The 14316-nt window shown below is 39.4% G+C and overlaps 2 protein-coding genes across 2 annotated transcripts; one reads left to right on the top strand and one right to left on the bottom strand.

Annotated features, from left to right (window-relative positions):
- LOC101619985 (glutaredoxin-1) lies at positions 1-531 on the bottom strand. Its single transcript, XM_012722164.1, has one exon. It carries the CDS (start codon positions 468-470, stop codon positions 150-152), a length of 321 nt encoding a protein of 106 aa, XP_012577618.1. The 5' UTR covers positions 471-531; the 3' UTR covers positions 1-149.
- Positions 532-5672: 5141 nt separating this feature from the next.
- Positions 5673-12653, top strand: NDC1 (NDC1 transmembrane nucleoporin). Its single transcript, XM_012722552.1, has 5 exons — positions 5673-5875; positions 7744-7864; positions 9086-9187; positions 11404-11578; positions 12588-12653. Exons 1-5 carry the CDS (start codon positions 5819-5821, stop codon positions 12589-12591), a joined length of 459 nt encoding a protein of 152 aa, XP_012578006.1. The 5' UTR covers positions 5673-5818; the 3' UTR covers positions 12592-12653.
- The last annotated feature ends 1663 nt before the right edge of the window (positions 12654-14316 follow it).

The raw sequence follows: 14316 nt of genomic DNA, 5'->3' as shown, positions 1-14316 counted from the left end.
CTTCCCTTTTTATCATTAATATTATTTCAGAATTGGCAGTCAACAGTTGCTGTAGCTGGGTAAATAGAGCCCCGGTTCATTCACTGATGTGCTGTCATCATTTGCGATGCCATCCATCTCTCAGGGGGACTTCAGCTTGGGAACTGTAATTATTGTAGAGCTCCAATTTCTTTTAGCCGCTTCAAGAGTTCCCCATTCTGTTGCATAGCTACTAGATCACTGCATCCACCTATACAATCTTTACCCAGAAAGACCCGGGGCACCGTTCTGGCTCCAGTGAGCTGTTGCAAATAATCTTGAATCTCATTTGTGTCACCGGTGGCTGTGATATCGACAAATTCCAAAAACCCTTCTTTGAAGGGCAATTGGCCCAGGATCTCTTGGGTCTTTTTGCAGTAAGGGCAGGTGGGTTTGATGAACACCACTACCTTCCCTGGCTGGATTTTGCTGTTTACAAACTCTTGAGCCATGCTGACAGACTGCTGCTTCCCCGGGAGGAATCCTCTAGTGCAGGTACAGCTCTGGGTGTAGAGCTCTTGTCACACTTTTTGACAACTGCATTTTGTTTCAGAAGACTAGAGACTCAGGTATCGAAGGAATGAAAATGTGAGCTAAGAGTTATTAGAGAAACTGACTTTCAAATATAAAGGCGTCAGACAAAATGCTATCATCATAGAACAGAGGGGGTGGCCTCATGAGACATTTCTGAGACATCTCCAAGAGAACATAATTCAGATAACTCAAATGACCTGTGAAGTAACAGGTAGCAAATGCTTAAGGTACATCTTTTTGTAGAATGACAGGAGACTATAATGTTTATGTGCCCTTAAAGGTAAGTGTACATTAGAACAAAAATGGAACAAGAATAGAGAGGACATTTATAAATTGCAGATTGCTTTATAATTTTTTAAAAAGATTTATTTATGCATACAGACCTGGGGTACAGACCAGAGGTGCAGGGGTGGTGAGAAAATTCACCAGAGACAGAGTGGGGAGCAGAATAGGCAGATCCATGAAGTACACTGCTGAGGGGAGTAGCGGGTGTGTCAGGAGAGGTCTGCCACGCCATGTGGGTCACCTCAGGGACTGGGGTTTGATCTTGCTCAGAAGAGGCTGCTGCTAGTTTGCAGTGCTGTGCTTTAACCCATTGCGCCACCAGTGAGGGCCCTGCTTTATAGTTTTTAACCAAAAGTAAGAGACTATTGCTTCAAAACAGAGATTGGAAAAGAAGGGCACAGGATAAAGTACTAGATGATGCCAGTGTTGTTCCTAAGGGCGAAACTACATAGTAATCACCTTTCCCAGATAGAGGGAATTAAAGATGTTCTATGAATAAATTTAAAATTTTTTCAATGAATAATGTTCTATGAAGGAAATAATCATTTAAAAAAACAAACTTTTGTCATTTATTTTAAAAAGTAGAGAGTAAGCAAATAAATATACAGTGAAATAGTACACAAAAGAGTTGAACAGTAGATGTGGGTGTGAATTCCTGCTTCACATCAGCTCTCCCATCGGCTTCCGCTATACATGATTATATAGTAAAGAGAAACTTATATGTTGAAGGGCAAAAGTGCAAATTGCTTATATAATTCTCACTGCCCAATATGTAACACACATGTCTATTGAAAACAAGATCTTCAGACTGAGGGAATTTGAATGCACGATCATCTGACTCCACATTTTGTTCTTTGTCTCTGGGCAGGGCAGACATATCCATTGAATGGTGGAATTAAGAATTTTTAGAAGGAGAGATTTGATAGGTAAGGTTTCATGGAAGACATGGTCTTTAGAGATGCAGAACACAGCTGAACCAGCGGCATGAAGGAGAAAAAAAAATATTTGTTGGTGAGGTGGGCGGGGGCTTTAGTTTCTCAGACCTACATTCACTCAATTTCCAAAAACAAAACTATAAAACAAAAACTGATAACCAGTACCACCACATGAATTAGTTGAGAGTAGGGTTTAGAAAAATGAGGGTCTTGTATACTAGACAGGAAGATCTCTGCTCCAATGTACATACCAACAGGGAACAGCCTGGTATTTGGTCCCTACTCAGGGCTGTGTAATGCTGGTGGGGTAAATTAATAAGGTAATTCATAAAACAAAGGGTTTTTTTTTATATAATGACTTCTTATTTATTCTTCATCTTACAAAAGTTATCCTTTTTTTTTTTTAAACAAAGGGTTTAAAAAAAATAATTTTATTTGTGCACACAGGAACTGGGGTATATAGGCCAGCGGTACAAGGTGTGAGAGGATTCACCAGAGACAGAGTGGGGAGCAGAACAGGCAGGCTGATGGAAATACACTGCTGAGGGGAGCAGCAGGCGAAACAGGAGAGGTCTGCTGTGCCCTGTGAGTCACCTGCCAGGCTGCAGTGGCTGCAGATAGTTTTATGGTTCTGCGATTTAACCCCTTGTGCCACCAGGCAGGCCTCATACAAAGTTTTTAGTACTTTTCAAAGCCTCTTTATTTTTAAGAATTTTTTTAAAAAGTGTATTATTTTTTATTAAGGTAATGTTGATTTACAACACTATCTGTTTTAGGGGATGGGGCTCATATTGCTTCAGATGTATGTGACCACACCACAAATAATTGTTCTTCCTTCTCAAGGCTTCTTTAGGTTACTGTATTTACTAGCTTTTTGTGTTATCCAGTATCAAAATCTATAGGTTATTTTACAGTAAGCTCCAAATGAGGACTTAAAGCAACAAAGTTTTATTTCTAGCTTTTATGTGCATCACAGGTTGCCAGGAAAACTCTTCATTCTAATCACTTAGGCCCCCTGAGTTGTTGGAACAATTACCATGTCAAATATTGCTGGTCTGTGTGCCAGAGGAAAGGGGGAAATGCAGGGTTTCACATTGGCAATTAACTTTTCCATTTATAAGTGACACATACCACTTCTGGTCACAAATCATTGATCAGCAGTTAGAGCTAACTTGAAAGAGTGCCAGGAAGTGCAATCCTGTTATATGTTTAAAAAGCAGAGAACTTGTCATACTTGTTGAATAGTATTAATGACTGTCCCACTGTTTGAAAGGAGTAATGGTGCTCAATTTATATAATAGAAGAAACAGTGTAGACTACTACTCCCCTTTTTATAGTTGAGGAAACTGATGCACTAAGAGGTTGGTTTACTTGTTCATGACAACCTGTTATTTAACAGGGAGTTAGAATCAAAAGCTGTTTTTGGGCGATAAAACCTTTACCTAGTACCTGCCAGGCACTTAGGTATTCATGTGAAAAACCTTTGATCATGGCTCTTATGTACTTGGAGTTGGGGCACCAAGTAGCCTCATCTTATCATTAAATTTCATTTTATTGTCTGTGTCTTCAGCAGATGGTAAAATCAGACCTTGTAAACAAACTAAGCCAGGTTAAAGGGGAGTGAAATTCTGGTTACACACTTTGCTCATATTATGTAGATTTTTCTTCAAGGATTCCCACCCCTGTTATTGCTCTTTTTCTTTGAAATCTAACTATCCAGGCAGCAGAGGAAACCCTACCAAACAGCCAGCAAGAATTATAGCTTGGTTCTAAAGGGAGGGTATTGAAGGAGAAGGAGCCTGATCCTTATTTTCAGTATGCTGAGCCTTTGAAATTCTTCCCCAAGCCTTGGAGTTTGAAAAAAAATAATAGTTTAGGTTTACTCTGAGGTATATATCCTCCATGCCCCCCCAGGAAATATGATCCACTAGGTTTAAATTTATTTTTGTTGACTCATCAAAGTACTGTTTCACAGGGAACTTTAGATGCCTAATGAGCATTTGGAAATTGATAATCACATTTTATTGCGTCAACAACCTTATCTCTTGAAAGGGCTGAACAGTTTACCGATGGAAAGAAAGATTATTTGCTCCCACCACTCTATATATTTCAGGCTATAAAAGTGCCCAGGGGTATAGAATTGACTGCTTTGAAATGAAAATTTTGGGAAATGATGACTTATTTAAAAACATAATATTAACACAATTTGAAAACAAGAAGTAATTCCTGTATCTTGTACCTTGTTGGAGACAGTGGTGTCTTAAAACAGGAGTGCAGATTCTTCAGGGACTCTGTTACATATTAGATCATCTTTGTCTATCTTTGCTATTCATTGCTTTTTAAAAAATCATTTTTGTTTATTCCCTTTTTATTAAAAAATCCTTTTGTTATGGCATCGCTATTGTGTTCTTTACTCAAGTTTCTTCTAGTTCAACTTTCATTTCTATGTAATTTTTCTGTTTCTTCCCTGAGGTTTTCTGGAACTAATTAGCGTTGCTTTTTCAATGAGAGAGTATCTGGGGGCCCCTCAGTCCCACTCTCCAACAACAGAGGCAAATAACCTGGAGTGAACCAGCTGTCGTCCATTGCTCCACCTGTTGGGAGTTGAGGGATCATTTCCCCAAACCCCAGGAACGGGCTCTTGAGACTCTTCAGTCAAGATAAGAAAGGACTCCACAGACACCGTGGGAGCAGGCAAGGAGTCAGGATTTTATTGATAAGTGAAAAAGCAAGCAAAATATACTTTGAGGAGACCTCTCTGGGCATGACTCTGAGGTGCCAGAGCTGCAGGTCTATATAGACTTTTGAACTAGGGGTTGAAAACAAAGGAATTAAGGAGAGCGGGCTTGGCTAAAGTCCATTTATTGTTGCTAATTGTCAGTCTCAGTCATCTCAGTTTAATGATCATGCAGGGCTCACTCAGAGGTGTATCCTCTGCAAGCTGTGTGCAGCAATTCCAGTTTGAACCTGTTTTCTCCTGAGTCTGTGACTCCTACCCGCTCCTCTCAACTCCCCCCACCCCCAAACACAGCCAATTTTATAAGTTGTGGAAAGCTAGCTCAGGAATGCACAGGTGGGGGAAAAATAGTTAAAACAACAACAACAACAACAACAAAAAACTCTGTCAAGGACATTTATGGCAGATGCCTGGCCTAGAGTCATTGGCCTTTTTTTATTTTTCTTTAAGATTTATTTATGTATTCAAGAACTGGTGTACATGCCAGAGCTTGGGGTGGAGGTGAGGGGATTCACTAGAGACAGAGTAAGGAGCAGATTTTCTTTAACCTTTTAGTTACAGCCCATAGAACAGAAAAATTTTGTCCTTGAGTCCTGCCTTATCCTCTCCCCTAGACCCTTCCTGTCTCAGCAGAACTGGAACTAGAAACCAGATCTTAGGAAACCAAATGCATTTCTAGGGTAAAATGACTTTTCAGGTTCCCTAAAATTAGTAACTTTGCGGAGAGGGCTGCAATATTCCTCGATTTCACTTTTAGGCAGTCAATGGTAAAATAGGGGAAACTAAGGCAAATAATTTTTAAGGTCTTTCTAACTGTAGAATTCTAAACAATCACCTCTAGCTAGCATCACTATCTTAAAAGACTACGATTCCCAGCATGCCACAGAATACTACCGGAAAGAGCTGGCTCCCAGCATGCTGTGCTTTGGAACTGCTACTCCCACAATGCAACGCTCTTCCTTATCCTCGCCGCCGGAGGACCATGGGAACTACAGTTCCCAGAATGCAGCGCCGCCCCCAGTTTCTGGTGGCCCCCAGGACGCTGCTTCGGAGAGACCTTTTAGGTTCCAGAGGGCGGGTCCTGAGGTCCCAACTCTCTTCAGGGGACGTGTCTGCGAGGCGGTGCTGGCCTGTTCGGCCAGTCCAGACGAAGCCTCCACGGGATGGGTTGGGGCCTGGGCTGTACTTCTCTCAGGCAGAGATTGGGGCAGCCCCAGAGAGGGCCTTCTGGGGCCTTCCCGCCTTTGAACTGCGGTGGCGGGCGGGCGAGCAGCCTGCTGCACCCCTCAGAGTAGGGGCCGCCATCACCATGGCCACCGCTGCGAGTCGGCCCTGCGCCGGGCGATCGCGGGACATTCTGTGGCGCGTGAGTGCTGCGCGCACTGTGGCGTGCTGTCAGAGGCTGCTGGGGTGGGGGCAGACTTGACAGGCGCTCTTGGCGCGTGCGCTCTGGGCGGGGGAGGGGCCGCCATAATGTAGCGTGGGGAGCGCGTGTGAACCCGACCACCCGACGGAATTATTACTCGGTTTTGAGGGCGTCTTGAGTGGAATCTGGCTATGGGATGGGAGGGGGCGTGATGAAGAAAGCTGGTGGCAGGGTGTTTGCATGCGCGACGTTTGAGTGTTTGTTACTAGTCATGAGTGGAAGCTGGTAATGGTGTAAGGAACGCCTGCTGGTAATGGTGTAAGGGGCAGGGTATGGTTTGATGCAAGAGTGGTGTCTTTAGTGGGTGTAAAACAGGTGACTTGTTAGTTACTTGGGATAGAAGTAGGGGAGATCCGGAACTGGAAAGAATGTGGCGTGATGTTAGTAGAGACTTGGGCTTAGAGGTTAGATGAACAGATCAGGTGTCTGTTGTTAAGGTGTTAGAGGAAGGTGTGCACTGTGCGGCTGATATGAAAGACATGAAATACTTGCTGAAGTCGAATCAGTGGTTCTCCATCCATTTTGTGGAGGGTAACGGGAAAGCGGAATAAGATGCCTTTTAGAATAGCACTTGAACCCTAGTGACACTACTACCTACCTGTAGCCCAGGCCGAATGCTTGGGTCTTTAAGCATTATATTCGTTACCACCTATGGTATAAATCACGGAAGTCCTGTAGATTATAATGCTGGTCTTTAAATAAAGTCATAGAACAAAATTACGTTATTTGAGGACATGATATCCTTATATGGCGCCCTTTTGTTTAAACTTGCAGTTTCCAAGAATCTACCAATTAAGTGAGGACTTAATGCACTTCAGAAATGTGGCAGCGATTTTTTTTTCCTTTTCCACTTATTTTCTTCCTTCAGATTCTGACTATAATTTTAAAAAAGATTTATTTATTTATGCATACTGGGGTACAGTATGGCTAGAGGTGGGGAGCGTGTGTGTGTGTGTGTGTGTGTCTGTGTCTGTGTGTCTGTGTCTGTGTGAGAGAGAGGGGATTCACTAGAAATATAGTGGGAGCAGAAAGGGCAGATCCACTGAAATACACTGTTGAAGGGAGCAGCGAGCAAGACAGGAGAGGTCTGCTGCACCATATAGCTTTTATTGCTGTGCTTTAATATTTAACCCCTTGCACCACCAGGGAGGCATCTCTGACTACAGTCTACAGTCATTGGCTTGGGCAGGTGCTGTGGACTGCCTCCTAACTGCTTTGTTTGCTGCCTTAATCTGTCCCCTCTGATTCATCTTCACTATAGCCACTTTACAGATGCAAGAGTGATTTATGACCCCAAACATGTAACTTCCATGCTTAAAACCCTCCAATATCTCTCCTTGCATTCATTTATTTAACAATAAACTTGCCCCATGTGTGGTATATACTGGTGATTCAATATAAATGCATCACAGTAGTTGCCCATTAGGGAGTGTACATCCAATCATTATAAATGCAGTTAGCTGTATACAGGTGATTCCCATAAAATGTATACTGCTTTTAGAGATTAACATCAATTTAAACTAGAGAGGTAAGTATAAGTTGCTATAAAAGTTGTAAAGCTAATAAGACAACCCTCTCCCCTGTCCCTGTGATACCTAGTTTTCATCAAACTTGACTAAGGCATCACTTCATTGATAACACAATGTTGTGAAGTGTTATTAATAGTGGTAACCACCTGGGCTTATAGCTGCAAGGACTGTGGTTTGTATATAAATACTAGTATCTGACATCCTGTATGAAAAGAAAGTGTTTGCCTAGTGAAAGTAGCTTAACTGACTTCATGATTGAGTGTTTTTGTTTAATTACAGGTTTTGGGCTGGAGGATAGTTTCAAGTATTGTTTGGTCAGTGCTGCTTCTACCCATCTGTATGACAGTATTTATAATCTTCAGCAGCATTGATCTATTTCATCCTATACAGTGGCTGTCAGGTAAGTGGTACTCAGTTCAGGGAAAACAAAATTTATATGACTTTCTTCTCAACATAAGAGGTGAATTATGTTTCAGATAATTTATTTTTGATTATTCCCTACCGATGTTGACATGCCAAAAATACTTACCCTGAGGTAATTTTAAGGCATTTCCTTCATAACGTACACCATCATTTCATTCTGTAATATTATTAATCTGTCAGGGAATATGTATTACATGAACCAGAAAAATCATTAGAAAATGACATAAATGAAAACAATTTTGTGGGGTTTTTTGAGAGCTATTTTGAGATTAATAGTTTTTAGATTGATTTATTTATGCATACAGAACTGGGGTACAGGCCAGAGATGTGGGGGTTGAGAGGATTCACCAGAGGCAGTGGGGAGCAGAATAGGCAAATCTACTGAAATACACTGCTGAGGGGAGCAATGGGTGAGAAAGACGATGTATCCTATGCTATGTGGGTCACCTCCCTAGCCAGGGATCGAAATCTAGCTGCAGAGGCTGCAGATAGCTTCATAGTGCTGTGCCGTATTTTAACCTGTTGTGCTACTGGGGAGGGCCCTCCACATTTACATTCTTTATTAATTTTAGTCAATGAGTTGTACCTTAAGAAATGTTTAATTTTGTTATTAAATTTTAGTTAATTCAGCAAAATCTCCTTGTTTGTGTTTCTCTTATTCCAGTTTTCAGGCATAATACAGGTTTTTAACTCTTCTTTTTAAAATGGGATATTGGTTATTGCGCTAATCTGAAATGTGATGTATTAGTATTATACAGGGACATCATGATTCTTTTTAAATTCAGCTTACTTAGATATTTATAGATTATGCTATTACCAGAAAAGTTACTTTGATTTTAGCTATAGGGGCTAGTTGCTTTTATTAGAAAGATCATGGTATACTACTAAATATGGTATTTCTTTTGCATGTGAAATTTATTTTGCATATGGTTTTATTTTGTCTGATGTTAATATGAGTCATCTGAAAGATATTGTAATATAATTTTAAAGGACTCAGTGCTTGGTTTGCTTGGTCCAAATACCTCATGTTGTAGTTCTTCAATCTTTTGGACCTGTCAGCTATATATATGAATAAATTCTTTAAAACAAAGATAACTTAAAGTTATAGTTGTGGTTCAAATCCTATTCTTAATACAATTTATTGGATATAACTACACAACTGGATGAACTAACACTAGGTATCTTTTATCTGTTTTAGATTCTTTCAATGACTTGTATAGTTCCTATGTAATCTTCTACCTCCTGCTGCTGTCAGTGGTAATAGTAATAATAAGTATTTTCAATGTGGAATTCTATGCAGGTGAGTTTTCAGATGTTAACCACCTTAAGAATGTCCAAATTTATTTTTCTAAGGTCAAACTCAATACATTTTGTATGTGGGTTGGTGTAATAGGCTGTGTTTCATGTCAAAGTTGTATATTTTTTTGTTATTTTTATTGTGTTGATGTTAAAAAAGTATGTAGAATAATGTCTTTGAATGACTTAGCTTAAAATTGAGAGTACTAGTTTCTCTGTTTTAAAAAATACTTAGATCTTTTAGAACAAATATTTTATTGCACTTACATGAGGTGCCCAACGTACTCAGGTTCATAAACAGAAAGTACAATAGTAATTGCCAGCACCTGGGGGAAGAGAGAATAGGAAATTATTTCAGAGGTACAGAGTACTAGCTGCAGAAGATGGAAAGGTCTGGAGGTTGATAGTGGTGATGGCTGCACAATGGTATGAACATACTTATGCCACAGTACTGTGCATTTAAAAATGGCTTTAATGGTAAACTTTATTTAAGGGTATTTTACGAGACGAGAAACAACTTAGAACCTTCTAACAATTCAGCAGATATATTGTAAAAATAATACCTTTATGGGGTAGGAGATCAGAACCTGGTCATTTCTTAGGTCTTTTGCAAATATAAAAGTCTAATTTTATGATTTTTGAAAAAACTTTAAAAATATTATTCATTTTGCCTTTAGAAATAACCTGCTAGATTGCAAAGCTTTTTTACTTTTCCTCAGTTTTTCTTCTTAATCTTCTCTTTTCAGATTCTTTGAGTCTGTCCTTAAGATACAAGAAGAAGCTTTTTCTGACACTTCTTGTTTTGACTGTAACATCATTTTCCTTTTAGTTCTTCAGTAGTTTCTTGTTAGATATGACATAAAATTTCAAATTAACTCTGGATGTTATAATACATACCCTCTTCTTTGCTTTTGTTTTTCTAGCTCCTTGGCTCATAGTATGTGTTCTTACATACATATACCTGTGTCATCTGTACGTAGATATGCCAGACCAGAGCTCCCAAAGCTAGTCCTTACTGAAACTGACTAATCATTTTTCAACAAGCATTCCTTATGCATTTATTATTAGTCATGCATTGTATGGTGAGAAGAGACAAATTGCACAGTCCCAACTTTCTTCCTCAGGATCATAATTAATAGGAAGACAGATAGTAAACATATTAAGCATAGTTATAATCCAAGGGGTAGTATGAGAGTACATAGGAAAACCACTTATCTGTCCTGGAGAGCTTCCTGTAGGAGGTAAAACTTAAACCAAGCCTTGAAGGATGAATTGTATTAAGTAGAAAACAAGGAAAAGGTATTGCACATAAAAAGACTTAGAAGACTGAGAAGGTTTGATATATTCAGAGTATTCAGAGTATGCACAGTACATAGGGCCTCTGGGCATTTCTGGTGAAGTGAGAGAAGTGATTAGTAGTTTCTTCCCAAAGTGTAAAGCACCTAAGCCTTTTCCCTTCACACTTAGTTTCCTGCCTCCCAAAGTCTCTTCCTTCTGGGTCTATTGAAAAAAGAACTCTGCGCTAGCTGATTTCACAGGTTAGCATCCCTCATCTTCCATACTTGCTTTGCCAGAAAATGCTTTTGGATTATCAGAGAGGCATCAGAAATTTCCATTCAAGTGTTTATTTTAGTGTTCGGCCCCATCAGTATTTACCTGTTTTGTGGTTTATCAGATGATTATATAATTGACCATTTCAAATACTGGAAGGTGAGCACTAACTTTACAAATTTTTTATTAAATTTGTTTATTTTCTTACAAAATTGTTAATTTTTGTACAGAATTTGATTTCTCCACTTAGGTGTAGTCCCTGTAGTTCTCCTATCACCATAGCACCCGTGATCCATCACCATAATCCCTTGAAGTGCTAGTTTTTAAAATTGATTATTCTTTTATGGCACTTTGAAGAGTACCAGACTCCAAGCACTCGTTTTGAGCAGCCAAGGAATTTAAAAAACAAAGTATTAATCATACTGTTCTTAGGTTTCGCTCTCTAGATTGTTTTGGTTGTGTATGTGTATCTCTGTATTCAATCCTTATTCAAATTTTTTCAGCTTAGAATTATTCTGTACTGTATTTTACATTGACTCTGGTTTTCTCCCTGCCTGTTGGCATGTTCGTGGGACAAATGCTTTGGAGCAAGGATAAGAGGAAATAGTTTGGCTCCACTAACTTCCTGTGCTGAGATTACCAAGCCACTGTCATGTGTTTTGCTTGCAGTCGTGCCTTCTATTCCCTGCTCTAGACTGGCGCTCATCGGGAAGATTATTCATCCTCAGCAGCTCATGCACTCATTTATTCATGCTGCGATGGGAATGATGATGGCTTGGTGTGCTGCAGTGATAACCAAGGGGCGGTACAGTTTGCTCGTGGTTCCTTGCACTGGCACTGAGAGGTAATGTTAAATGTGTTTTCCAAAGAAGTTTATATAGTTAACTAAACCAAAGATGACAGGTATGGTTTATTAATGTATGCACATTCTTTGTTTTCCAGACACTACAGAATATACTTTTTTATCTGTATTATGTCTTATGTTTGCTGAATTCAACAGTTTTCTAAAAGTACTTATTTTGTGTAAGGTGCTATGTTTGATTTATGAGTGATTCACTCATAGGCTGAACTTGAGAACAATAGACAAAGTAAGACATGGTAGAAATGGATGTGATAGCAGTAGTGGATGTACTATGGAGAAAGTGAGATGTGCAGATAAAATTTCGGAATTTCAGAAAGCAGGGAGGTTCCACACATGGCTTCCTGGAAACAGTGGCGTTAAGTTGAGTTAGAATGAAGGATAGTATGCATAAAAAGCAGAAAAAAACTAAAGCAATTATAAATACCTACTTCATTGACATACTTTTATAAAATACAGTCTTGAACGCGTGGTGGTGTTATAGATTACATTTTGATCACTGGTGTAATCTTGTGTCCTATGACTACAGCGAATACTTGATTTTCTTTTGTCCCTCAGCTATATTATATAAAGCAGATTTTTTCCTATTATAAATTGTTTTTAGTGAAAAGCGTCCCTAGGAGGGGATATCCAATTATGAGAGAGCACACAGAGAGAAGCCTGTGGTTATGGCTTCTCTGTCAAGTATATACAGTTTATTTGTAGTGCCTTTTAGTCCCGATACAGCTTGCCAGCTTTTAAATAATGTTACTTACTGTGGCAGGTGACATACCTAGCCTTATCAGACTTCCAGAGGAGTGTGGTCAAGTTCTCATGCTTCATAGAAAAGGATTTTAATGATCTTTTGCCCACACTTACCAACAATGAACCATTTTATTGAAACTTGGAACATATCTTAAGTGATTAAGTCAAAACCTTGCTTTACTAAGTTTAAAATAGTGAGTTGGGTCTCTGACTATTCAATTACTAACCTAAATTTTCCCTTTCAGTTTAGATAGCCCTACTGCACCAACCTGCTTAAATGAATACCACCTCTTCTTCTTACTGGCTGGAGCATTTATGGGCTATAGCTATAGTCTGCTGTATTTTATTAACAACATGAACTATCTTCCATTTCCCATCATACAGGTAAGATAGCAGTTGAGCATTACCTTATGTCAGAATGTGACAAAGTTAAAATTTCCTTTGTATATTTGTATGTAACTGGCCTCATCATTAATTCATAATTTGATCAGTTCAGAGCTGAGATCCTCCAAATACCATTTGGAGAGGAGATACTTGTCTTCACGAGACTTAAACATATGTTTGAGAACTGTAGCTTCCCTCCTGTGGCCACTCTCAGAATACCACTTTGCTCCACTCTTTCCCTCCCTGCTAGGTAGTGGCAGTTGCTGTGACCTAGCAGGGCTAGGGGAAGATGATGAAATTCATGCAAAGTACCTCTATGCAGCTGCCAGCTTCTTTTTGAATCTAAGAATCTCATGAGCTTGAGGATGTGCAAGTAAGTATAGAATATATTAGTTACTGTCTCAAGTATTTTCAGAATAAGGAATGATGTGTATAAATAAAAGACAATTTTGACTGATTTGAGTGGGCCAATTTAAAGTATCTTTTGGTTAGGGATTTTGGAAATCTAATCTCCTAGGAGTTGTCTCTGGAACTGAGATCATCTCTGGCAGGAGAAAGATGGGGTTGAGATGTCTCACTGTGGCATCATGGCTGTCCCCAGCCTGTCCTCATTCCTGACTCAGCTTTCATTTGCTTCTTCCCTGCTCTGTGGCAGGCTGAGAATTGAGTGTTGGAGCAAAACTGTTAGAGCCAGCCCCCTAGCTCCCACTAAGACCTAGTCTGATGGGAAGGGAAGGATGTATAAAATACAAACTGTGTATCATACGAGTATAAAGTAGGTGAGTGTGATAGATAAGGGCTCTTCTGTTTTAAGTTTTCACATTAAATCCAAGAGAACAATGAATAAAAATAACCACCTTGCAGGGAGTTAGTGCTAACTGGAAGGGTCTCCCCCTTCCTTCCTTGCAACATCTGAGTATATGAAGTAGAGATTTCTTCATATCTTGTAAAGAAAGCATTAAGAGCAGAATGTCAGCTTTGCCACCTCAAAATTTTATAAAATCTTTTATACAAGTATCCATAGTATCCACCTTTGACCTAAATATGATTAAGAATATGGAAGATGAAGAAAAGAGTTAGAAAAAGAACAAGCTACTCTAAGACACTTTGCTCTTCCACGGACCTCCATTGAAAGCAACCACCTGTTTGATGACACAAATATCACAGGTGTACTAGCATGGATGCAGGGGCAGTCTGGTAGTTGAAAGTGCTGATCAATTACTGCACTAATGTGTGAAATCTGGTTACATTTTTTATAACTTCTTTTGATAAAGTTTCATATTTGTTCTTACATCATAGAAGTTCATTCTTGTTGAAGCTTTGGTTTCAGATTCAGTTTTGATAGAATGTTGGTTTTTAACATTTTGCTAGTCAGTATTTAGGCAAAATATATTTTGGGGTCATCTTCTGTAACCATGAGTGTACAGTGGGATTTGATCTAGCCTAGATATGGTTAGAGCAGGCGGTTTTGCTGGGCAGGTACAGCAGATTGAGGAAGATGAGAATTTTCAGGATTAGTTAAGATGTTGGGTCTTAGTTTGTTATACATCAAGTTTGCAACTATCTTTATTTGCCTAACTGGGTACAGTTGTCTC

This window comes from Condylura cristata, unplaced genomic scaffold (assembly GCF_000260355.1).
Source record: "Condylura cristata isolate star-nosed mole 26May11 unplaced genomic scaffold, ConCri1.0 scaffold00008, whole genome shotgun sequence".
NCBI lineage: Eukaryota > Metazoa > Chordata > Mammalia > Eulipotyphla > Talpidae > Condylura > Condylura cristata.
This window is presented reverse-complemented; position numbering and strand designations above follow the sequence as displayed.

Bases quoted from the DNA above. Each gene is read 5' to 3' on its own strand.
- LOC101619985 (XM_012722164.1), bottom strand. From the start codon at position 470: ATGGCTCAAGAGTTTGTAAACAGCAAAATCCAGCCAGGGAAGGTAGTG.
- NDC1 (XM_012722552.1), top strand. From the start codon at position 5,819: ATGGCCACCGCTGCGAGTCGGCCCTGCGCCGGGCGATCGCGGGACATT. The intron at 5,876-7,743 runs GTGAGTGCTGCG...GTTTAATTACAG, and splicing joins CGCGGGACATTCTGTGGCGC to GTTTTGGGCTGGAGGATAGT. The intron at 9,188-11,403 runs GTGAGTTTTCAG...TTTTGCTTGCAG, and splicing joins CAATGTGGAATTCTATGCAG to TCGTGCCTTCTATTCCCTGC.